At 41.5% G+C, this 21,076-nt stretch overlaps 1 protein-coding gene across 4 annotated transcripts in view; it reads right to left on the reverse strand.

Annotated features, from left to right (window-relative positions):
• Positions 1-238: 238 nt before the first annotated feature.
• The window catches only part of pmepa1 (prostate transmembrane protein, androgen induced 1), a 34,484-nt gene continuing 13,646 nt past the window's right edge, over positions 239-21,076 (reverse strand). The window contains exons 1-5 of one of the 4 annotated variants that reach the window (XM_051413809.1): positions 10,291-10,602; positions 7,590-7,739; positions 5,275-5,328; positions 4,783-5,147; positions 239-4,665 (exon numbers count right to left, since the gene is read on the reverse strand). In XM_051413809.1, coding sequence (XP_051269769.1) covers positions 4,353-4,665; positions 4,783-5,147; positions 5,275-5,328; positions 7,590-7,739; positions 10,291-10,320 — 912 coding nt within the window. In that variant the 5' untranslated portion in view covers positions 10,321-10,602 and the 3' untranslated portion in view covers positions 239-4,352. Of the gene's footprint in view, positions 4,666-4,782; positions 5,148-5,274; positions 5,329-7,589; positions 7,745-10,290; positions 10,603-21,076 lie in introns of those variants that run through there. The other 3 variants (XM_051413807.1, XM_051413808.1, XM_051413806.1) reach the window with 3 other exon arrangements.

Below are 21,076 nucleotides of genomic sequence, written 5' to 3' on the forward strand. Positions count from 1 at the left end.
GCACTGGCAAGCTTTCATTTTTATGAAAGTCAGGAACAATTACAGCGACCAATAACTGCAATATCCAAAATTTATCTGATCAATTTAAATTAAGGCAAAAAAAAAAAGAAAACATGGCTAAAGAGCTGAATGAACACTAGGGAACAGCTACAACTGTTATCACCTCTCTGCATGTAAACATACCAGTGTGTAGGTGTAGGTAGTGCGCTCCATCAGCAGCAGTGAGTTCACGTGTGTGTGAGTAAATGTGTGATTGGTGTTTCCATTGAGCCTCTCAAAGAGTTTCCCCCTTCCTCTCCTCCCGTCTTTTTTTTTTTTGTATGGTCAGCCAGCGCAGGTTTCCCTGAAGCGAGAGATTGATCCTACACTGTTTTATTTCTCATGAATTAAAGGTACCCTACTTTAAATTATCATCACTTGTCACTGTGATGCTCTGATCAGAGCCTGTCCAGGCTTCTCATACCCGCTGCGAACCCTCCAGTGCAGGGAACCGAACCAGTTTAAAAAGGAAACAGCCCGGTCCAAACACAAGTGTAACATTGGTGGAGGGAAACAGGAAGGGAAAGAGAAGGGAAGGGAAGGGAAGGAAAGGGAAGGGGAAGGAAGGTCAGTAAGCTATCTGAACTTATATTGGGACCGGGCTCATAATCTCATTCTGAGGTCAAAGGTGATTCTTACATTGATTGATCCACTCATTACTCCTTTAGCTGCTTTGGGTCAAGAGATTAATTTCTTTATATCATGATTTTTTTTTCAATACATAAGAAAAATGGCAGTGCAGCACCGGAACAAAGGAGGAAGAGAGACAGTAAACAAGACAGAGGGTAAGTGAATCACACAGAACTGACTTTTGATTATTTGTCAACTTTTGTCTTTTTTTTTTGTCAAAAAGGTTTAAGGCAACGATTCAGAAAACAGAAGAAAAAATTTGATAGGAACAATATTCCCATGTCTCTTTTAACAGGGACAAAACTAATCCAATTTTATAGGGGTTCATTTCTGTTTAGAAAGAGTTACAGAGACACAAACTGGTGCCGTACATCGAGCCTCAGACACCTGTGATTCATTTGAGAAGAAAAGAAAAGACAAAAGATTGAAGGATTCACCGTGTCAGATTATAAAATCTATCTTTTTGGCCTTTCGACTCTCTCCTCTCTCTACAAGAATGAACTGACTCAGCTTCGGGGAGTTTTGGCTGTGATTTGGTTCGGTCCCTACGGAGGGCGCTGTTGCATAAAGACTGGACAATAAAGGGTGCTGGCGTCAATCGCCTTCACGTCAATAGAAATTCAAGACAACTGGCGGACCACCGGGTTAAAGGGTGGAGGTCACGCTGAACTCTTCATACAAGCAGCAACTTTAGACACAAAACCTTCTGCGTATTCTACTCTTCTACTTTAATAAACTAAACTTCTACCTTTACTTCTACACTCCTAAAGAGATGACAAAAGACGAGTTGCCATTAACACTCGTGTCACTTTTCAACACTTCAGTGTGTCTAGTTTGCAACAACTCGTCTCGTGCTGCGTTCAACGCACAAAGATTTCTGTTCCAAAACTGAAATATCCACAGTGGGAAAATAAAAACAAATGATTCATTTTAAATGGAAACCAGGTTATTTGATCTGTCAGTGAGTCCGTCGTTACTCCAGCTGGGTATCAAACCTCTGTATGTTTTTGGTGCCAACCAAAATATGTCTGCAAACTAAACTGTCAAAAGTTGTCTTTGAATGTCCTGTCACATTCATGATCTTATTTAGTTATTATTTGATAAGAAAGTTCCTGATTTAAATTAGTTTTTAATAAGTTTTGCCAATTTTAAACTGTATTTTACTTTTATTTAGCCAAAGTTCTTGTACTGTTTTTGTGACTTTTGTAGAAAAACTATATTTCTCAAAGTGATGTATCGAAAATTATATTGGAAATAACTGAAAGGATACCCAGCCGTAGACGACTACAGATCGTACAGACTTCAGAATAATAAATCAATGATTCCAGGTAGTGGGATTTCCACTTGAAGGATGTTTAAAGTTTTGGAGCACAACTCTTTGCATCTCTTAAAAGTGTGGTTCTAAAGGTTGAGGAATCCAAACTACATTATTAGAAGGTTCTACTATGTTTTTATTTATTTTTGTTTTAGTTTTATTATCTGGCGGTGAGCCGAGGCCGACGCTGGCTGACAGAAGATTGTGGTCTCTTTCCCGGTGCAGTAAAGTGCTCAGAGATGCCTGCAAGAGAGAAGAGACTTACCAGAGGGAACTGTGTGTGTGTGTGTGTGTGATGAACTGGAGATGTGTGACAAACACACCTCCAGTTCGTTGTTGTCAGGCGACCGTTTTCCTGCCCGTCTGTCTGCACCAATGTGCACATGTATGTGTCGGTGTGTGTGGCCACAGCAGTGCACAGTCATTGTATCGCTCATTTAGGGGGCTGTAAGGCGACCTGGCTTCCGTCCTGAGTAGTGTACTACAAAGGGGACGTTAGGTGTCATTGGATCTGCATGGATTCTCTCTCTTTTCACCCAACAAACATAAATTCTGACATTCAAATAAAAGGACAGGAGGATTAAAAAGGAACTCTACTACATCCTATTCTACTATGTTCTACTGTTACATTACACATTGTCTTGATTAGTTCAGACATTTGTCGATGTGGCAAATTCTGATTAACGTGAGCAAACTCGTATGTGCTTGACTTGTTTGGTCGAGGTAGTGACAGCCAGCTTTGGGATTGGCTAACGATTCGGCCAATAAGGATGAAAGAGAGAGAGCTACGAGCAGAGTTTCTGATTGGGCCCACAGGTTGAATGCTGACTTGTGGTTGGCTCACAGGACTCGGACGTTTGCATAAACAAGGGATTTATATTTTTTAATCAATGGTACAGTAAAAGTTGATCCGAGTCCGCTGAACCAAAGTCAGAATCCCCCCTTGATATGTTTTCGTGATACCGGATGCTGTGCACTGAGCTGGTCCAACCCTCTGGTAAGTCCAGGTCTCTCTCGATCTGTTCACGCCTCAATAGACAGAGCCCCTTCACAATAATAGTCTCTCTCTCACGTTCCATCTGCGCATCCTAAAAAATAGTGCAATTCTTTTCAGCAATTATATAAATAACTCTAAATTCGTGCTTTTTAAGTTCGCTCTCGGTTTGTATACATGTGTGTATATATACTCAATCTGTAACGTATATACATGCCAACATGTATGTAGCAAAATGTTCAATGTGAAAGTTGGCACCCCAACAGATTACTGATGTTTGTTTCTTTTTTCTAAAACTAGACAACATATAAAACAGAAAAAAAAAATCTTTACTCATAAGAATCTATCAAGTTTAGAAAAATACCCCTACTTTCTGTTTTCTCTCTCATCAATCATATTGCGGATTTCTTTCTTTTTCTGTGGTGAACAGTCTTGAACTTTGTGCAAACCTTCTCTAGAAAACATTAAATAAAATAAAAAACAAAACTAAAAAAGGATTTTAGCGACAACTCCTGCATCGATTGGTCGATATAAGGCAGAACGTTTAGCTCAAGAACTTTTAGCACTGTGCTACGACTGGTAAGCTAGTTTAAGATAACACTATCTAGATCTAAACTCTTTCTGGAAATATTCTAATGTGCTAACGTGTCCCAGTGATACAGCTACAGCCTGGTGCAGGAGTCACTGCCGGCGGTGGACTGTGCAGTCGTGAACGTGAAACAGAACTAGTCAAAGCAGCGAGGGCGATTATCACTGGAAAACCAAAAACCTGGAAGAACCAAGAAGATTGCAACATTTCGCCATTTGCCTGGATAGGATTTTTTTTTTTTTCGTAAGCGCGAAAAACGAACAAACTAACAAAAAAGTTCTATAGAAACAAACAGAACAAGTAAATATTTATAATGAAGAATAGTTAGATGAGTCTGAAAGAGGAGGCATGAAGTGGAGTTGTTAAAGGGAAGAAGGAGGCTTCTGTCTCCATCCTTCCCTTTGCACCTTCTGCCTTTCTTCTTCTGACATCATCATCGGTTCATCTGAAGTGGTCCTCAGACAGGAAGTGAGAAGCTGCGGAACAGGAAGTACCCGATTTTCTCCTGCAACTGTGCTCTGCAAGAGTGATACGATTTCCAGGTGTTCTTACCTAAACGAGAAGCCGGTGTGTGCTGCTTCCCAATCCTAGCCCAATCCATGCAGTGGGGAAACTGACCACATGTCAGCTACAACTACAGCTAACGTGAACCAGCTCTTAAACCATTCAGAGTGGATGTTACCATAAACCAGGTTGTTCCTCGTTTTTGCTACTGACCATTTCCCAAGTGGTGAGCAGACATAATCCTGGGTTTCCTGCAGGCTAGGAATAAGGAAGCAGTACTGTCACACCTGCTGGGGCTTCTGGGATTTCTCCTTCGTGTTCCTTGCATTCCTGTTGTCCACACTTCCTTGCTGCTGAGGCGGAGGTCGGAGCAGACCGTGTATGAACGAGGACGGGGGCGCTTGTGAGGACGACACAGTCCGATGGTTGTGGTTGGGGGTCAGGGACGTCGGGTGGTAGTAGTGCCCAATCACCTCGCTGTAGGTCGGGGGAGCTCCTTCTACTCGAGAGCCCTGCTTCTGCTGCCGGGACAAGGCCTCCTGGGCCTCTAACACGCTGATGCCTGGGTGGACACTTGGAGGAGGGGCCTGCAAACTGGAAGCAAGACAGCCAGGTTAATGAATGAAGACTGATGGCAGCGGGAGCTTTTCCAAGAGCACAGGAGCCATTTAAGGAAGTTGACTTGCAAAGACCAAAGGAACAAAGGTTTACCTGGCCTGCAGACAGGAGCTGGATGAGTCGAGGGGGTGCGAGTCGAACACTGTCCGGTTCGGCGGCGCTCTGACCGACTCGCGGTTCAGCTCCATCTGTTGCTCCGGGTCCCGAAGCTGCAGGGTGCAGGGGCCCTGGTACGGCGGAGGCTCCTCCCCGTCTGAGAGGCAGATGGTGGGGGGGAGATCGATGAGGCTCTGGGGCAGGTAGGGATACGTCGGCTGGAAACGACTCGGGGCGTATGTGTGCTGGAAGCGCTGGGACTGGAGGGGAGGCTGGGACTGGGACTGGGCTTGCTGAGGCTCCCGCTGTAGGTAGGATGAGGGGACTCCTCTGTCTGGAGGGCGTGGGTTGTACACCTGGTGCTGTAGTGAGGAATGGCATCAGATTACTGCTGTGTCATACTGTATTACATTACACTGAGTTGTTGTATACTTGGTTAATGTGGCTGATTTCTGCTTAAAGGAACTTGCTGGTAAAAGAAGAACTCACCTCATGTAGACCACTGTTTGTCCCAGTACTCTCAGAAGACCACAGACTTCCCTCCTGACAGAGAGAAACAGAATCTTTGAGTTGATCTATTGAGTCATTTCACTTTGATTTAAACCCATTTATCAAATATAACACATGTATTGTAGTACACTTCATTCCCTTAATCCGTTATTCTGCTTTGGCAACAAACACTGTTGTATTTCATGTCAGTGAAGCTGATTTAAATCCAAACTATTCCAACAACAAACCATATAGTCCTATATATGCTATTGATACTATACACTACTGTTGATACTTTGTGATACATCAGAAATATATTTATGGCATCTTTTTGTTTTTATTATGTTATATTATGACAGAAGGCATGAACCAACAGCGTATATGTGCAGTCCTACGTTATGTAGCCGTGACTTTAAAATTGTGCTTCTTTTTGTTGTTAAATTACACTTTTTTCCACTAGAGGGCTCCGAGGGTGTACAACAAACAGATATTTTTAAATGTCCTGTTGTCAACAAATACCATCTTTATGTGTCTCTTTATGCCCTTCTCTACCTGCTGTATCTTTGTATCTTGGTAATATTGAAAAACACATTAAAGATTTTACACAAATATTTTTAATTAATTAATTAAATTTTTTATTTTAATTCATCAGTCTTGAGCAATGCAATAACTTTGTTATTATCTTAATTAATAATTACTTATTGCAAGTCTTTATGACTTTATGTGGCTGCAATGATTTCCCAATTTCCCCACAGAGATTAATTAAGTTTCACCTAGTTCACAAATAACTGTGGGTTGACACTGGGGGCTCCTATAAATCACCATCAGTCTACATGAATGTTTAGATGACTGAGAATGACATTGAGTAATAAACCTCGGCAGATTTTTCACATTGTTGTGGAAATAATTTGAAATCAGTGTCTCGATGCTTCCATGGTCACGGCTCGCAGTGAGGAGAGGACAACACTTCCATAAATGTGTCTGGATGGAACTTTTCCAACTTTTGAGCAGGTTTTTTGTTGTATGGCGACAGTTTTCCTGCCTGTCTGTCTGCCTGACTGTATGTGTGTCAGTGTGTCTGTCTGCTAATCCAAATTAACTAGGACAATGACTCCCCTGAGCTTATAGGGAGCTCTGTGTGTGTGTGTGTGTGTGTGTGTGTGTGTGTGTGTGTGTGCGCGCGCACGATTATGCTTCATCCTTTACTCATATCTTACACATCAACATCACATCAATGATTCAGTAGCAGGTGATTCAGGAAGCGCAAGTGAAGTCATATGTTTGTGGAAGCCTCAGGTGTAAGTCAGCTTGTGTCTGTGTGTGTGTGTGTGTGTGTGTGTGTGTGTGTGTGTGTGTGTGTGTCTTGAAATAGTCTTTGCGAGCTGCTGTGGCTCTTAATGAAGAAATGAGTCAGTGTGTTAGCATTAGCCCGCAGCAGTGTTTAATCAGTATGATCACATGCTGTCACTCAGCAGCTCCTCTAACTTAGTTTTTCTTTTTTAAATATGACTTTTTTGGGGGCATTTTGCCTTTAATGGAGGGACAGAGGCAGAGAGGAAACAGGGGAAAGAGGGGGGGGTATGACAATGGCTGAATTGGACATGCGGCAGACGCTGCAACCATTCGGCTAACAAGGTGCTCCAAACTCTATTCTTTCTTCTATTTTGGTGTTCCATTAAAAAATGTCCTCACTGTTACCAAACTACTGAAAACACAATGTCAACATAACCACAGTTTTTATAATTCATATATTACCTATTATTAATTCACAATGTATTTATTTTATTAGAAGTTGAATATGGCTGTATATGGAACATTTGTTTGGACCTGACGTTTTTATTGAATCATATTATTTCACATGTTTCAGTAATGATATCTGAGTCAATCAACTATGTCCAACTCTCATTCAGGTGTAATTCAAAAGTTCACATTTCTTGCATGCATGTTTGTTTGACTGAATATGTGCTGCTGTGTGTATTTAAAGCTCTCCACTTGGTCTAAACATTTAGGTCTAAACACCCTGCTCTCTGTGACACACAATGGAAGCAGAGAGTAAAAATGTGACCTACGGGCATTCATATATATTTCACCTTTCTATCATTATTTATCCACCTTTTTTTTTTACTTGAAGAACCAAAAGCTTCAGGCCGTGAATGTGTGGCTGAATGTACTCACAAATATGCATCTTAAATGGTCAGACAGCCAACTGGTTTGCACTTACTGCCTTTTAAATCCAAGTGTGCGTGTACCGGAGATCAATCAGATCAGGTGAATAAGTCTGTTGCAGTAATATTAGCAGGTAGCATGTGACTCACGTTGGCCAGTGGCAGGTGTCTCCTGCGTGCGGGGGCGTGTCTGGAGAGGAGGGAGCGTGCTGATAGGCGGTAGTGGTTCAGCAGACAGGTGATGACCACCACCATCACCATCATCACCACGACGATCACCAGGATCTGGACGAACTCCAGCTGGGCTACGGCAACAGAACAGAAACAAAGGTCAGGATATCGTCACCGTTACTCCCACCTGTGAAAACAACTGCGTGGCGTCTTCGGTGGCTCTGGGCGAGTTCTGTCAAGTGTGAGAAAATAACCCGGATGACGTCATAGTGATGTCATCGGGGTTATCTTTCCTTGGGCTCGGAAAGTGCAGATTTTTTTAACCGAAGCCTTAATTAGAAACTGGGGCGTGGTGTTTGAATAACATGGGACATTTCTCTCGCTGGGAGAGTCAAATGAAAAAGATTCTATCCAGTTGCATTGTGGGAATTGTAGTGTAGTTGCAATGCTGTTGGAACCTGACTCCTACTAAAGGAGAAAAGTTAGGATATATTGGCCTCTGCTGCATTCATTTTGTCAATAATCAATGGAAATATAGAATATATAATTGTGACACCTGTTGAGTCTAAAAATCCCAAAGATATTCCATTTAAAATAAAATAAAAAATCAAGAACAGCAGTGAATCTTTATATTGGAGAACCAGACAATGATACATGACTATTGCAATATCTAGCACTTAATTATCTGTTGACAGCAACCTATAAATCGACTTATTGTTTCAGTACTGGATGTATTTCTTCTTAGTTCAGGCTTCTTCATTGATGTGTGATAAAAAATAAATAAATGAAATAATTAATTTAATAAATAATATTCCAGCTCTATTGTGACAGACCAATTAAACAGCATCTCATCCTAAAAACAAGTCAATAAACAAGAGCAACAAGATTTGTATGTTTCTGTGTCATGAGAGAGAAAGAAGGTTTTCAGACACAGTCCAGACAGAGATGTAGTCCTTATGTGGAGGTCAGGGTGTCTGACACACTCACAGAGCCAGACTAGACCAGACAGACAGGGCTAGCTTTGTTTAGAGACAGTCTGCTCTGTCCCCCCCCGACTCCCCCCCCACCCAACACACACACACACACACACAGACACCAACACACACACACCCACCCACCTTCTCTGCATCCACCCCCCACCACCACCAACACACACACAAACGGAGCATTTTTCTCACACTTTTTTTCACAGAGCAGGCAGAGGTCAGGGCCAAGTCAGACAGGAGAACATAAAGTAGCCTGCAGACAAAACACACACGACATAAAGAGACAGAGAACCAGTCAGGTGACCCTTAGAACTCATTTATAGCCCTTTATAAATAACTTCTCAGACCTGTATTTAAACTATTTAGTTTGTCTGGAACTGGAAATCACTTTAAAAAAACAAGATCTAAGAGGCACTTCCACAACACTACTTATCAGACCACGCCCTACATGAACACATTGGATCAATAAAACAGTAAAATATTATCCCATAACCCACACAGCTCTACCAGGAACATGACTCTGATGCTATTATCTGAAACCCGTGGTGCACTGTCCTGTACAGTAAACTCAGAAACACCCACAGCCTCAGTGCTCTGACTCAGTTCCAGTGAAGTTTTAAACTGGCGGTCTGGTGTTCGTCAGAGTGGAGTTTTTTTGCTAACAGCTGCATTAAAAGTCGCATTCCTGTCCGACCAAACTGGATTTCTGGACTGCTGTTTCACCAGCACAGAAGACCTCTACGTGATGGCTGGTTAGCAGAAGCCGCCTTCACTATCACTCAAGAGTTTCAGAATATAACCCAGCTCCATATAACAGCTTGATTCTTGACATGTAAATATTTTGCATGCAAAGAATTGAATGAGATTTCAAAATAAAGGTTATCAATCTGAGCGGAACAGCTAAAACATCTAGAGGCTCGACAAAATCTGAGCGGAACAGCTAAAACATCTAGAGGCTCGACAAAATCCTCCCTCACAGTCTACTTTGTGTTTTTGGAAAGTCAGGTACCACTTTTCTAAAAACAGTAACACTGTATTATTAATTATTAACAGTGAAGTTATTTATTAATGGTATTAGATCAGCCATTAATAATAATGTTTAAGTTGCTAGGTTGTGTTTATCCTCCTCCAGCAGGACACGTTTCTAGCTCCTTTAGCTTTACTTCTGGAAAAAGGGCTGCAGAAAATATGGTCCAAAATCCATTTATTAACAACTTACTAATGATTTATAACTGAAGACGTGGTGGCCTTTTAGCAAGTGAGAAATCAATGAGGATTTATTAATGAATTAAAAATGTAGGACTGCATTATCACTGTTTCCTTAAGCCTAAAAAATAATGTCTGCAAATTGCTTCTCATGTCTGACCAGCAGGCTAAAACCTGAAGATATGCAGATATTCAACATTCAAGACACAAAAGCACAAAAAGTCCCATTTCATGAGCAAATATTTGCAAAAATGCAAATATTTGGCATTTTTGAACACATTTTCATCAAAACAGCTTCTTTTCTGTCAATAAACTCATCGATTAATAAGTTTCAGACAACGCAACTCTACCAAACAACATACATTTTAAAGAAAAGATGAAATCATTTGAGGAGCATCATCCTCCCAACGTCACTGGTGTATAAAACTCATCAACACAGAGAATGAACTCACAGCCAAAAGGTGCAAACTGATCAAACATTTTCTCACCGCACAGTTGCGTCTGAACACAGTTGTCATGATTGTGACTCCCTGACGAAGGCTGCATAGTCTCTGCAGAGCACCAGACTTTCTCTCCTCGGTGTTTAATTCCCAGGGATTGCAACCCTTTTTTTAAGCCCTTTTTCCACCAAACTAAAAGGAAACCAAAACTACAAAAACAAAAAGAAACTAAACCAAATCTTCTCGCTGCAGATACAATCCAAGCTACATGTCCCAAGGATGCTCCGACACCGTGTGTGTGTCCTCACCGGCTGACACACACGCTCTGAGGTTCCACTCAGCTTTGTCTGCAACTTTTTCTCACACACACATTCCCACACTGTCCAGACACACACATACTGAGGAAACAGCTGACCGGGGCCCCCCTCCTGCCCCGCCGCCACCACCACCACCACCCAATAGCTGTGAACAAAAGGGGTCAATGTGAGGGAGGGGGGAGGGAAAGAAAGAGACAGAGAGAGAGAGGGGAGAGGGGAGAGAAAAAGAGGGGGAGTGGTGGGAGCGTCTGGGAGACACAGATGGGTCAGAGGGACGGACAGAATAATGATGAGAGAGAGAGAGACTGGGGGAAGGCAGGGGGGAGGCAGAGTCTAAAGCTACTTTAGTCATTCAAAAAAATAAAGGATTTTAAAGCAACAAACTGATATATTAAAGTCATCTCTATAGAAGTCCTGTGGTTTTATGTACGAAATGGTACAATAAATATGATTCAAAATGATTGAAAAACTATCTTTTTTTATCCACTTCTCTGCTTTTAAAACACTTTGCCAGTAAATCACTGAATATGGATGAATATTGGAGAGCACAGAACATGGAAGTTATGTTTTGTTATGTTGTGGAGAAATGATGAGAGACTGGAACATACTGAGCACACACATCCAGAGTGGAGATGTGGATTACACTGAGTAGTTCCTTTAATGTGCACTACATGAGCAGGGACTATTTTTCCTGTCTCTGTTGGACATTATTCGTTTGCGGGGGACAAAAGACAGAATGACTGTAGTTTGTGACTCTAACTGTTACTCAGAGTCAAGCTATGTTCTCTATCAGCAAACTTAAGCCCAGTCCACTGATAATACAGGTATTTCAAAGATGAAGCAAAGGAAAGATAAAAAAAAGTTTCTCTGCTGCCAACTGCGACACATTAAAACGTGTTTATCAGAAATGTATGAATGTCTGACGTGTGTGAGGGAAAAGGATTATGGGAGTGTGAGTAAAAGCACGCAGTGTAAACTATTTGTCACAGGTAAAATACCTGCTGGTCTGGTCCACAATTCTGTTCCTGCAATCATCTGTGTCAAAACCAAAGAATCCCATCAGGTTAGGCATGATTTCAATGTGCTACACAGATCCTGCTCAGACCTGATTTCAGTTGATGTCTCGCGTGTGGAAATCTTTCAAGTCATATTGGTTGGGAATGTAAATATATATCAGGATTTACGAATACGTGAAGATTCAAACTGGTGAGGTGAAAAACGAATCGTGATATCAAGGTGCAAAGACATCAGTTTCACTTCTGCAAAGAAAAGGAAATAAAGGAATATTTTTCTGTCATAATCTGAGTCTTCAATCTCATTTTGTATAAAAACCCCTGTTACTATAGTGACTCTGAATACAGAAAGGGTTTTTCCCTGTTTGTTGCTTCACAGATAAAAGCAGCATATATATTTTAGTACAGGAATAAATAAAACATCTAAATATAAAGTACAGAGGTACAGAACAAACACAATATTAAGTCAGTTCAATAATTAAGTATCGGGCAGAAATCGGGGATTTATTTTCAGAAGAATGAGTCGTGTGGGTTAATGCGTGAACTGCTGCTTCGCTACACACACACACACACACACACACACACACACCCACACAGATACACTGTGTATGACTATAGTTGACAGTCACATGGTCCCAGTTTTAATTTGGAGATTAAATATTTAAAAAGAAAGAAAATCCTACACAATAGTTTTCAATATATTTACTATTACAGGAAAACAGAGGAAAGGATGAAGTGAAGGAAGGAAGGAGGGAAGGAAACACAAACACATACAGACACATACAGACACACACACACACACACACACACCTAAACATACAGACACATGAAGAAACATAAACACAGGGACTAAATATGGAGATGTTAACAACCACATTCCTCTGCTTATTAAAGACTGTTATCATTGTAAAAGGCAAAAGGGAACAAACACTCAAACACACTGTGATGCCAGCCTCGCCATCTGTGTAAAGCCCCCCAGACCTCCACACAATGTGTGTGTGTGTGTGTGTGTGTGTGTGTGTGTGTGTGTGTGTGTGTGTGGGCACACTGCCTGCTGACAGGTTGTCTGTCTCTCTGTTCTGTCAGCTGGTGCTGAACTCTGAGTTTCAGCCAAAACACTTCCACAACTCCCTCCTTTCTTCCAGTCTTTCAGTCTTTCTTTCTTATAGATCTCTCTTTTCACAGTCTAACATTATACAAGATTACTACACTACCAAAGAAACAATTTTATTTGTCATCATTACATTTGAACTTAAATTGGCATTTAAATTATTATTGTTGTGGTTTATAAATGTTTCATTATAAGTTACGTGATGAACCCCTTTTATTACATTATCCACCCAGTGTAAGAGCCATTTATATACTTTTAAACTGTCATTTGATTATTACTTTATTAGTTATTGGATCATTAATCACAGTGTGACAGGTTTGTTGCAGTATTGAGCAGATTTAATAAAAATGTTCTGTTTCCATTCAGCTTCTCTGATTTGATGAGTCATAATTCATAGAAAATACTACTGACTGTGTGTGTGTGTGTGTGTGTGTGTGTGTGTGTGTGTGTGTGTGCTAGCCTGCATTAAAACTTGTCAGCTCCCAAATGGGTAGGTCAGCGGGTCAGTCAGCAGACCTCCTCCCTCCTCTTTCTTGTCTTTTCTTATTTTTCACGCTCTCCCTTTTCTCTCTATTGCCTCTTCCTCCTCTTTCATTTCCTGCTGTCTCTAATCCCTCCTCTACCTCACTCCTTTCTTCTGCATACTAACAGGGAAATCATCTTCTCATGTTGTGTTTCCATCCAGATGTTTTGCCCGGTGTAAGTGAATTCCCAACAGAAGGTGTAACGAGATTATGTAATAATATCGATACACCGATTCTTTCCGCTTTAGCAAAGCAGAACAATGTCACCTTCCGTTTGTTGTGTTCATATCTAAAATACATAAGAAAAGGAATGAAAACGTGCTTTCTCTCTTCCTCAGCCACTTCCTCCCTCCACTCATTCTTTATCCCAACGTCTCTTCCTTTCAACATCAGAAGCTTTTTTGGCATGACAAAATCATTTTCAAAGCAAATGTGTTGTGCAGATGCACCGGTGAAAAACAACCTTGAGGCCACAACATGCTTCAGTGAAGATACACAACGACGACGGTTTCTTTAACACTGAGCCAAAAAGCAATCAGGGTTTCCTGAGTTTGATTTATGTCGCAGCTTTACACCAAAATGTGCACAACTAGTTGCTGGTGTCAAAATACAAATGCAATTCTCAATGCTTTTTTAAGCTCCTTTCACAAATTCTGCTTCCAGAAATACGATGCAGACAAATCTGAAAAGACCTGGAAATTCAAACTTTCTATTAATTTGAATGGTAGATGTTTAATTTATTAAACAGCATTATATTCTCGAGGTTCTCTACATACATATACTCTGCCAGCCAAACTCTGGTCTTGGCTATCTGTGTTGTGGTGTTTGTAATGATGTGCAAACAGGCCGAAGCGTTTTTTCCACTTTGTTTCAAATTTGCACAAAACAACAACTTGTTTTTCTGGTCAGGACAGTCTGTTGTGTCACAGTAACAGTCACATAGTTGCAGAAAGACAACAATTCAGGTTTTATTTCCTACCGACTGAGACACTGTTGATGTTCCACATGTACTCACACTGCATTCTGCTGCTGGTTGGGTCACTGACAGGAAAACTGGAGGGACCAATCAATTGTTATTAAATACTGACTTTAAGTTAAAGGGACACTCCAACAATCTTCAGCTCAGCGTGGGTTTTGGAGACCACAATATGTAACAGAAAGTCTGCATTACAAACTGGAGGTGTGGAGAAAGACGTGCATGTTTAGCAGGACTGAAAGATCAATTTATGTTTTCATGAGTGAATGATAACCTGAATAAAGGAAGCGTTGTGTTTTCGTTGCAGGTCTCGTTCCATGGAGTCCGCCACTAAATCCTACACACTGGACCTTTAAAGGTTGCATGATGGGAAATATAGGATTTTTGGAGCTTGACAGGGACTAACAATCAGCATATCTCTCCCTCTGCTGCTTCTGGAGTGCCCCTTTAATATACACTACATGCTCCAGCTGTGGGATTACTGAGCTCATCTGACAGGATGCACTCTGCTCTAAAGTTACACTTCTTTAACTTGTCATGTGCAACTTAGAAGAAAACAGCATAAAATTTTTAAAAAAAGCCATTAAAACATTTTCACTTCTCGGTCATGTTGCATGAGAGAGACTGCTGATCTCTTCCCTCCCTCTGGGGTGTTGTCTAGACAGAAGGAGGCTGTAAGCCTGGCAGGCAGGCAGACACTCCATGGTTAATCTAAAGCAATTAGCTCATTTGTCATCCGCGGCCTGCTCTCCGTCTATCTGCCTCCCCCTCCTCCCCCTCCTCCTCCTCCTCCTCCTCCTCCTCCTGCATTCAGCTAAAGGTCACAGCCGGTCATTGCCGAGTCAGATGGCTCAGAGAGAGCAGACAGACAGAGAGAGGGAGGGGGGGGGGGTCAGGAGGACGGAGGGATGGGCTGAAAAGAGTATGATATGAGGGTAGGAGAGAGGAAGGAATTGAGATAGACAGGGAGGGAAGAAAATATGGAGGGAAGGAAGGAGGGAGTGGGGGAAATAAGGATGGAAAGAAGTGAGGGAGGAAAAGAAGAGAAGGAAAGTGGGAGATGTGATGCAGCGGAGTCACAGGGTTTTATATTCATTTGAATAGCAGGATAATGTTTTACACCAATTTTAGAACGTCAGACAGACAGCGACATATTGTATGTCACAGACAGGAACGCTGAAGTCAAGCATGAAACCTGCAAGGAGAGACAGGTTGAGGGAGTGAGACAGGATGTGCATGTGGGCGACGGATGAGGCACATGACCAGTTCATCATACAATCCTTCATAATAACACAGATACAGCCAGTTCATATGGGAGAGGAGCGCAGATCTCCAACCAGCGCTGGACCCGTTCGTACTGATTGTTAATGTTAGCAGACTCCAGACAGCAGTGTGGTTCACAGACTTCATCTGAGAGTTATACAGAGTCATGTTAGGTTTCATTATCAAAGAAAGGTTTTGTTGTTTCCACTTCAACTTCACTTCACTGTCAATATTCTCTCTCTCTCTCTCTCTCTCTCTCTCTCTCTCTATGGGGGAATAATAAGCCAAACTTCCACATTTTCAGAGCAACCTCTTGTTACCAGATCTATTTTGTAATCAAGAGTTATAACCAACTCACATCATACAGTATCAGTGTACAGCGGCACACAGGTACACAGACACATACAGTATACAACACCAATGTATCCCAGTAAAATGTGGAACAACATACGTTTAACCATGGAAGAAAAGGATAAAGAAAAAGAAAGTAGGACATAGAAAATATATGAGAGAAGACGGCAAGAAGTAGAAAGAAATGGAAGGAAATGATACGGGAAGGCAGGAGAGGCCAAAAGGCTTAAATAGGAGCAATGACAGGAGACAGGGAAGGAGACAAGGAGGGAGAAAGAGAATAAAAAATCAATGATGAACAGAGAAGAAAGTGAGAAATAGAAGGAGAAAAGGGCAGTAAGAGAGAGAGAGAGAGAGAAGCTAGCTAATTCCTCTCCCCCCCTCCTTTCTCAGTCCTTGGATGACTCGACAGTCTGGGTAGTCAGAAATAGCAGAGAGAGAGAGAGCGATAGAGAGAGAGAGACAGAGTTATAGGTCATAGGTGCACACAATTTGCTTGCTTGCCAATTTCCATGAGAAAGGCTATAGGGGGTGGAGGGGGGGTCACACACAAACACAGTCAAGCAGACACACACACACACACACACACACACACACTCTCTCTCTCTCTCTCTCTCTCTCTCTCTTTGGGAGCCACGGTCACGCTGCAGCCAACAAGTGTGGGAACTTTGGTCCACAAAACTCCCACTGCTGGTTTCAACAGTGGGAAAACAGAGAGAGAGGTGTGTATTGGTGTGTGTGTGTGTGTGTGTGTGTTTGTGGTTGAGGGGTTCAATTATCATCTTCCCTCCTCATCTTTCTACTTGACTTCTTTCTGATTCTCATCTTTCTTTCTTCACTCTGAAAATGGAAATGTGTAATTTTCAACACGTCTCGTCTGGGAAGACACACCGTAATGTTTGACTTGAACTGTTCAGACGGTGTAGGAGCGGGACAGTGAATGAGTGAAATAAATCTGGAAAACAATTATAGATGAAAACAACCGGATAGAAATGTCTAAATGAATTAAAACAAAAGATGTGATTTAACATGATAAACATGAAGGGTTGTAGGTTCAACTGGAGTTAGCTGCTTTTATTTCTGGGTCATGACAAACATTTGGCCCATTCCAGATTGGATTAGACACTGCAAACATAAAAAAAAACTTTTCTTAAACTATCATTTTTATCCTAATGTAGAGCTTATTTCCTCATTCTGCTGGCTAACTTAAATAATCAGCATACACAGATTTGAATAAACAAAATACAAGCAAAAGCAACTGTGGAGAGGAGAAGAGTAGGCCGATAGAAAACAGACCTAAAGATCCTTTTAAATAACAAAGTAAACCAAATATGAACAGTGAGGGAAAGCAGACCTATGTACGTTGGTGTAAAGCATTAACAGGAATGAAATAGCTGAGTATATACTGGAGTAGGGTAATAAATAGACTAGAGCATAGTAGAGAGGAGAAGAGTGGAGCTTTAGGCTAAAATTAGCGTGCTAATCCAGGGAACTCCCATGTTAAACTGCGAGTCCCATCTGGAACGCTAGCTATGCTAACGCTATCAGTGAGTATAGGTCACAAACTCTGACACAAGTTGCCGCTCAACACAATCACTGAGAAATACAGACAGACAGAGCAGCTTGCTGACTACAGATATATTGGTATTGGTGTATATGACTGATAAGAGGAAAGAAATTATAGTAGGAATCATTATTAGAAATAGGTATGTTGTCTAGATTTATGTTTATATGAAAGAAAAATGCAGCCCAACTCAACTCAAATATCAATCGGTCGGTGCTTGGGCCCCAAATAGGTCCACACCGTCTATGTCGGCTGGTATGCTCTTTACCAGCATTTCGTCTCAGCTTAAACAAAAATACAAATAGACTTAAGACATATGACACATCATCTGCCCGATGGCTGCTGTGAGTATTTAGCAAAAACCCAGTCTCTTGTCAACACGATTATGGCTGTGATTCAACATCTTATAATGCCCCTTTCCAAAAATAAAATAGAAAATGTTGTAACACTGTAAAAAAGCAATACTAAAGCAATATAACATGTATAATGTGGACCAGTGCATAAAAGCAATCAGAGCTTCTGGTCGTGCCCACAGTCAGAACAGAGTGACACATTAAATACCCAGAGAGCGTCTACGAGAGTGAATGTCTGCCTTATTTCTGCTTTTTAATGTAACCACAAACAGCAGTCTGGCTTTTAAAAGGATACATAAAATAAATACAAAATGAAACAGAAGTCTGGCTGTGCTTTAAAAATACATAAAATAAATAAAAATGAAACAGAAGTCTGGCTGTGCTGACATCAGAAACATCAGTTAAACAGAGACAAAGCGCAGACAAAAGCAAATGGCACACCTAGTAATGGACACACACGGTCATTAATGTTAACAACGGAAAAAATGAGGATATGTAAAGTCCAACGAGACGAAGACCAGAAATTACACACACACACACACACACACACACACACACACACACACACACACACACACACACATACACACTCACACATACTCACACACACACACTGCTCCTCTGTGTACTAGCTGACCTGCAGAGCATTCTGTCTGAAACATATGAAAATCAAACCTCATTATCAGCTGCTTGTCTGGCTCTGCGAGTGTGTGTGTGTGTGTGTGTGTGTGTGTGTGTGTGTGCGTGCGTGATGCTCATTAGAATTCTAGCCAGAAGGAGCTAGACTACCCCTGTCGTCTCGCACCCCCGCACACACAGTCCTACGTCCACAAACACACACACACACACACACACACACACACACACAGTCAGACCTTCGCACACAAACACACACTGTTCATTTGAATGTGAAAGAGAGAGGGAAGTCAGACAGAGTCGCAGAGGGCCGGTCACATGCAGAGGGTTGTGTGTGTGTGTGTGTGTGTACGTGTGATGGCTGCCATCCAGTGTGATACTAGACATAATAGTAATCATTAACAGTCTGCAGTGTGTGTGTGTATGTACACACGTACACATTCATTGCATCAGGTTAGTAGCAGAAGTTCAACCTGCTGTCTGCAGAGCCAAAGTGTCTAAATCTAAAATAAAAATGTAGATGATGTTTTCTTTAGGGCCACAGCTAAAGGCTAAGCTAAAGTTATTTTAAATAAATTTATAAAACCATGTTTTCTAAAGCTCAAAGTGACGTCATCATTGAGTCCGATCAACAGTCAACACCCATACAGATTAAATGAACTGCAATGTCAGACACGGAGGGCTGGAAAATCTTTGACATTTATTCATTTATTATCCAGTTGCCTGTAAATATTTTGTCGACTTAGTTCTTTATTATTTTGTCAAGTTGAAGACTCTGGACTTAAGGACTGGACTTTGAGCCAATCGGCTGATTTATCGTCTAGTTCTCTTCTTCCCAACCTGTGGGTCGGGACCCCCACTAGGGGTCGGCAAACTTCATGAGGGGACACATGGCCTTCTTGATTTTAAGGTGTGTAAGAATCAATGAAAATATACACTGTAGGCATATATCCCAGCATCAGGTTCACTTCTGTGAAGAAAAGTTAATGTAAAGAAAGGTACATTGAATATGAAATATCTACAAAATATGTCACTTAGTCAGTCAATTACCAAAATAATAGAAGTAAGAAGTAAAAACCTAGTTACCATTGGTTGTTGTAGCTATTATAAGTTTAATTATATTGAATCTAGACCTGACAATGAAAAGAACACTTTGATGGCAGCAAATGTAGGTCGGTTAGAAATTCACAGCGTCTGTAATAAAAAAAGAAATTGGTTTCCAGGATCTGTAAAAGCTGCAAGAACAAAGCAAACTGTACTTTTACTTTTCTCTGTACGTCTACATTGGAGGTCACATTCTGCACAACTTAACTGCTTCAAATTAAACAGCCAGTGTGTTAATACCATCTTCAACAAACTTCAGCTCAAGGTCTTCAGCTGACTCATAACTTTCGCAGAGAAAGTGAGGACCTGCACAAAGTTTAGAAAAGAAATGTTGCCTTTTCTCTTCTTCAAGAGCACCGAGGGTGTTTCAGTAACAATCGGGAGCTTTGAGGCGGCAAAAATCGAGTCTAAAAAATGTTCAAGGACAAAACCTGTTGTGCTGAAACTGCAGGTGTATGTGTGTGTTAGATAAAGCGAGTGCAGTTGTGTGTGAGAGAGAGGGAGAGTGAGATCAAGCAAAGAGGGGGGGGGTGTGGGTAGGTGTGTGTGTGTGTGTGTGTGTGTGTGTGTGTGTGTGTGTGTGTGTGTGGGTGTATGTGTGTGAGGCAGACATGCTGTCCCTGTCCAAACAGTGTGTTGCTGCCAAACCAAAACCAGCTCAGCCGGTCCTTACACACACACACACACACACACACACACACACACACACAAACACCTGGCTAGACACAACAATGTCTGAATGCTCTGAATGTCTGACCCTGTGTGTGTGGGTGTGTGTGTGTGTGTGTGTGTGTGTGTGTCTGGGAAAATCAATTCCACATTAATAAACAATGGTTATGAATTGAAAGCACATCTAGATGTGGCTGTACAGTTTATGTGAACGTGTGTGGAAAACAGGTCAACATTACACAGGATGTGTGTTTAGACTGTGTGTCATGTGATTCAGGTTGTATTCCCTGAGCTAGCATCTATGGAAACCTCTGCTAATCAGTGTTTTATATTAACAATGTAATGTGGGTGCTTTTCAGCCTCTTTAAGCTCGTAGTTTTAGAGGCTTTAAAGCTGTGATAAACCCACTAGCTGCCCCACCACCAAGCAGCAGGCAAAACTAGCGACTAGCTGGTGAAGGAAGTGGAACATCTGGCAGCTAAAGAGCCAGATATTTTTCATATGAGCGGGTGGAGAACAAAACCGAGCTAAAAGTATATGTGTTTGCTGTCTGCTAGCACCACGACAACTTTATAAATTGAGGTCTGAAGTATACGTATGTCAATTATGTGGATCCTGTTTTCAACCTGGGGGTCTCGAGACAAATCTGTGGCGTTGAGAGATTAATAAAATCGTGTATATGTCCTTCATCTCTTAAAATCTTTCAAATGAAGCAATCGGCTCAAAATTCATGTCAACAACCGCAGTGGAGCTTTAGATGTACTGTTATAAACAGCAATATCTACGTCTAACTATTAGGGTACGGTCCTACACTGCATTATATCAATGGTGAAATAATCTTCATTTGCTCATATTCCCAACACTCTGTCTGTCCACCAGGCTGCAAACCGACAGCACAGACGCTGTGAATGCTTCCTCTGTCTCACCGCACAGTCGCCGTCGAGCAAGGCACT

This window comes from Dicentrarchus labrax, unplaced genomic scaffold (assembly GCF_905237075.1).
Source record: "Dicentrarchus labrax unplaced genomic scaffold, dlabrax2021, whole genome shotgun sequence".
NCBI classification, from domain to species: domain Eukaryota; kingdom Metazoa; phylum Chordata; class Actinopteri; family Moronidae; genus Dicentrarchus; species Dicentrarchus labrax.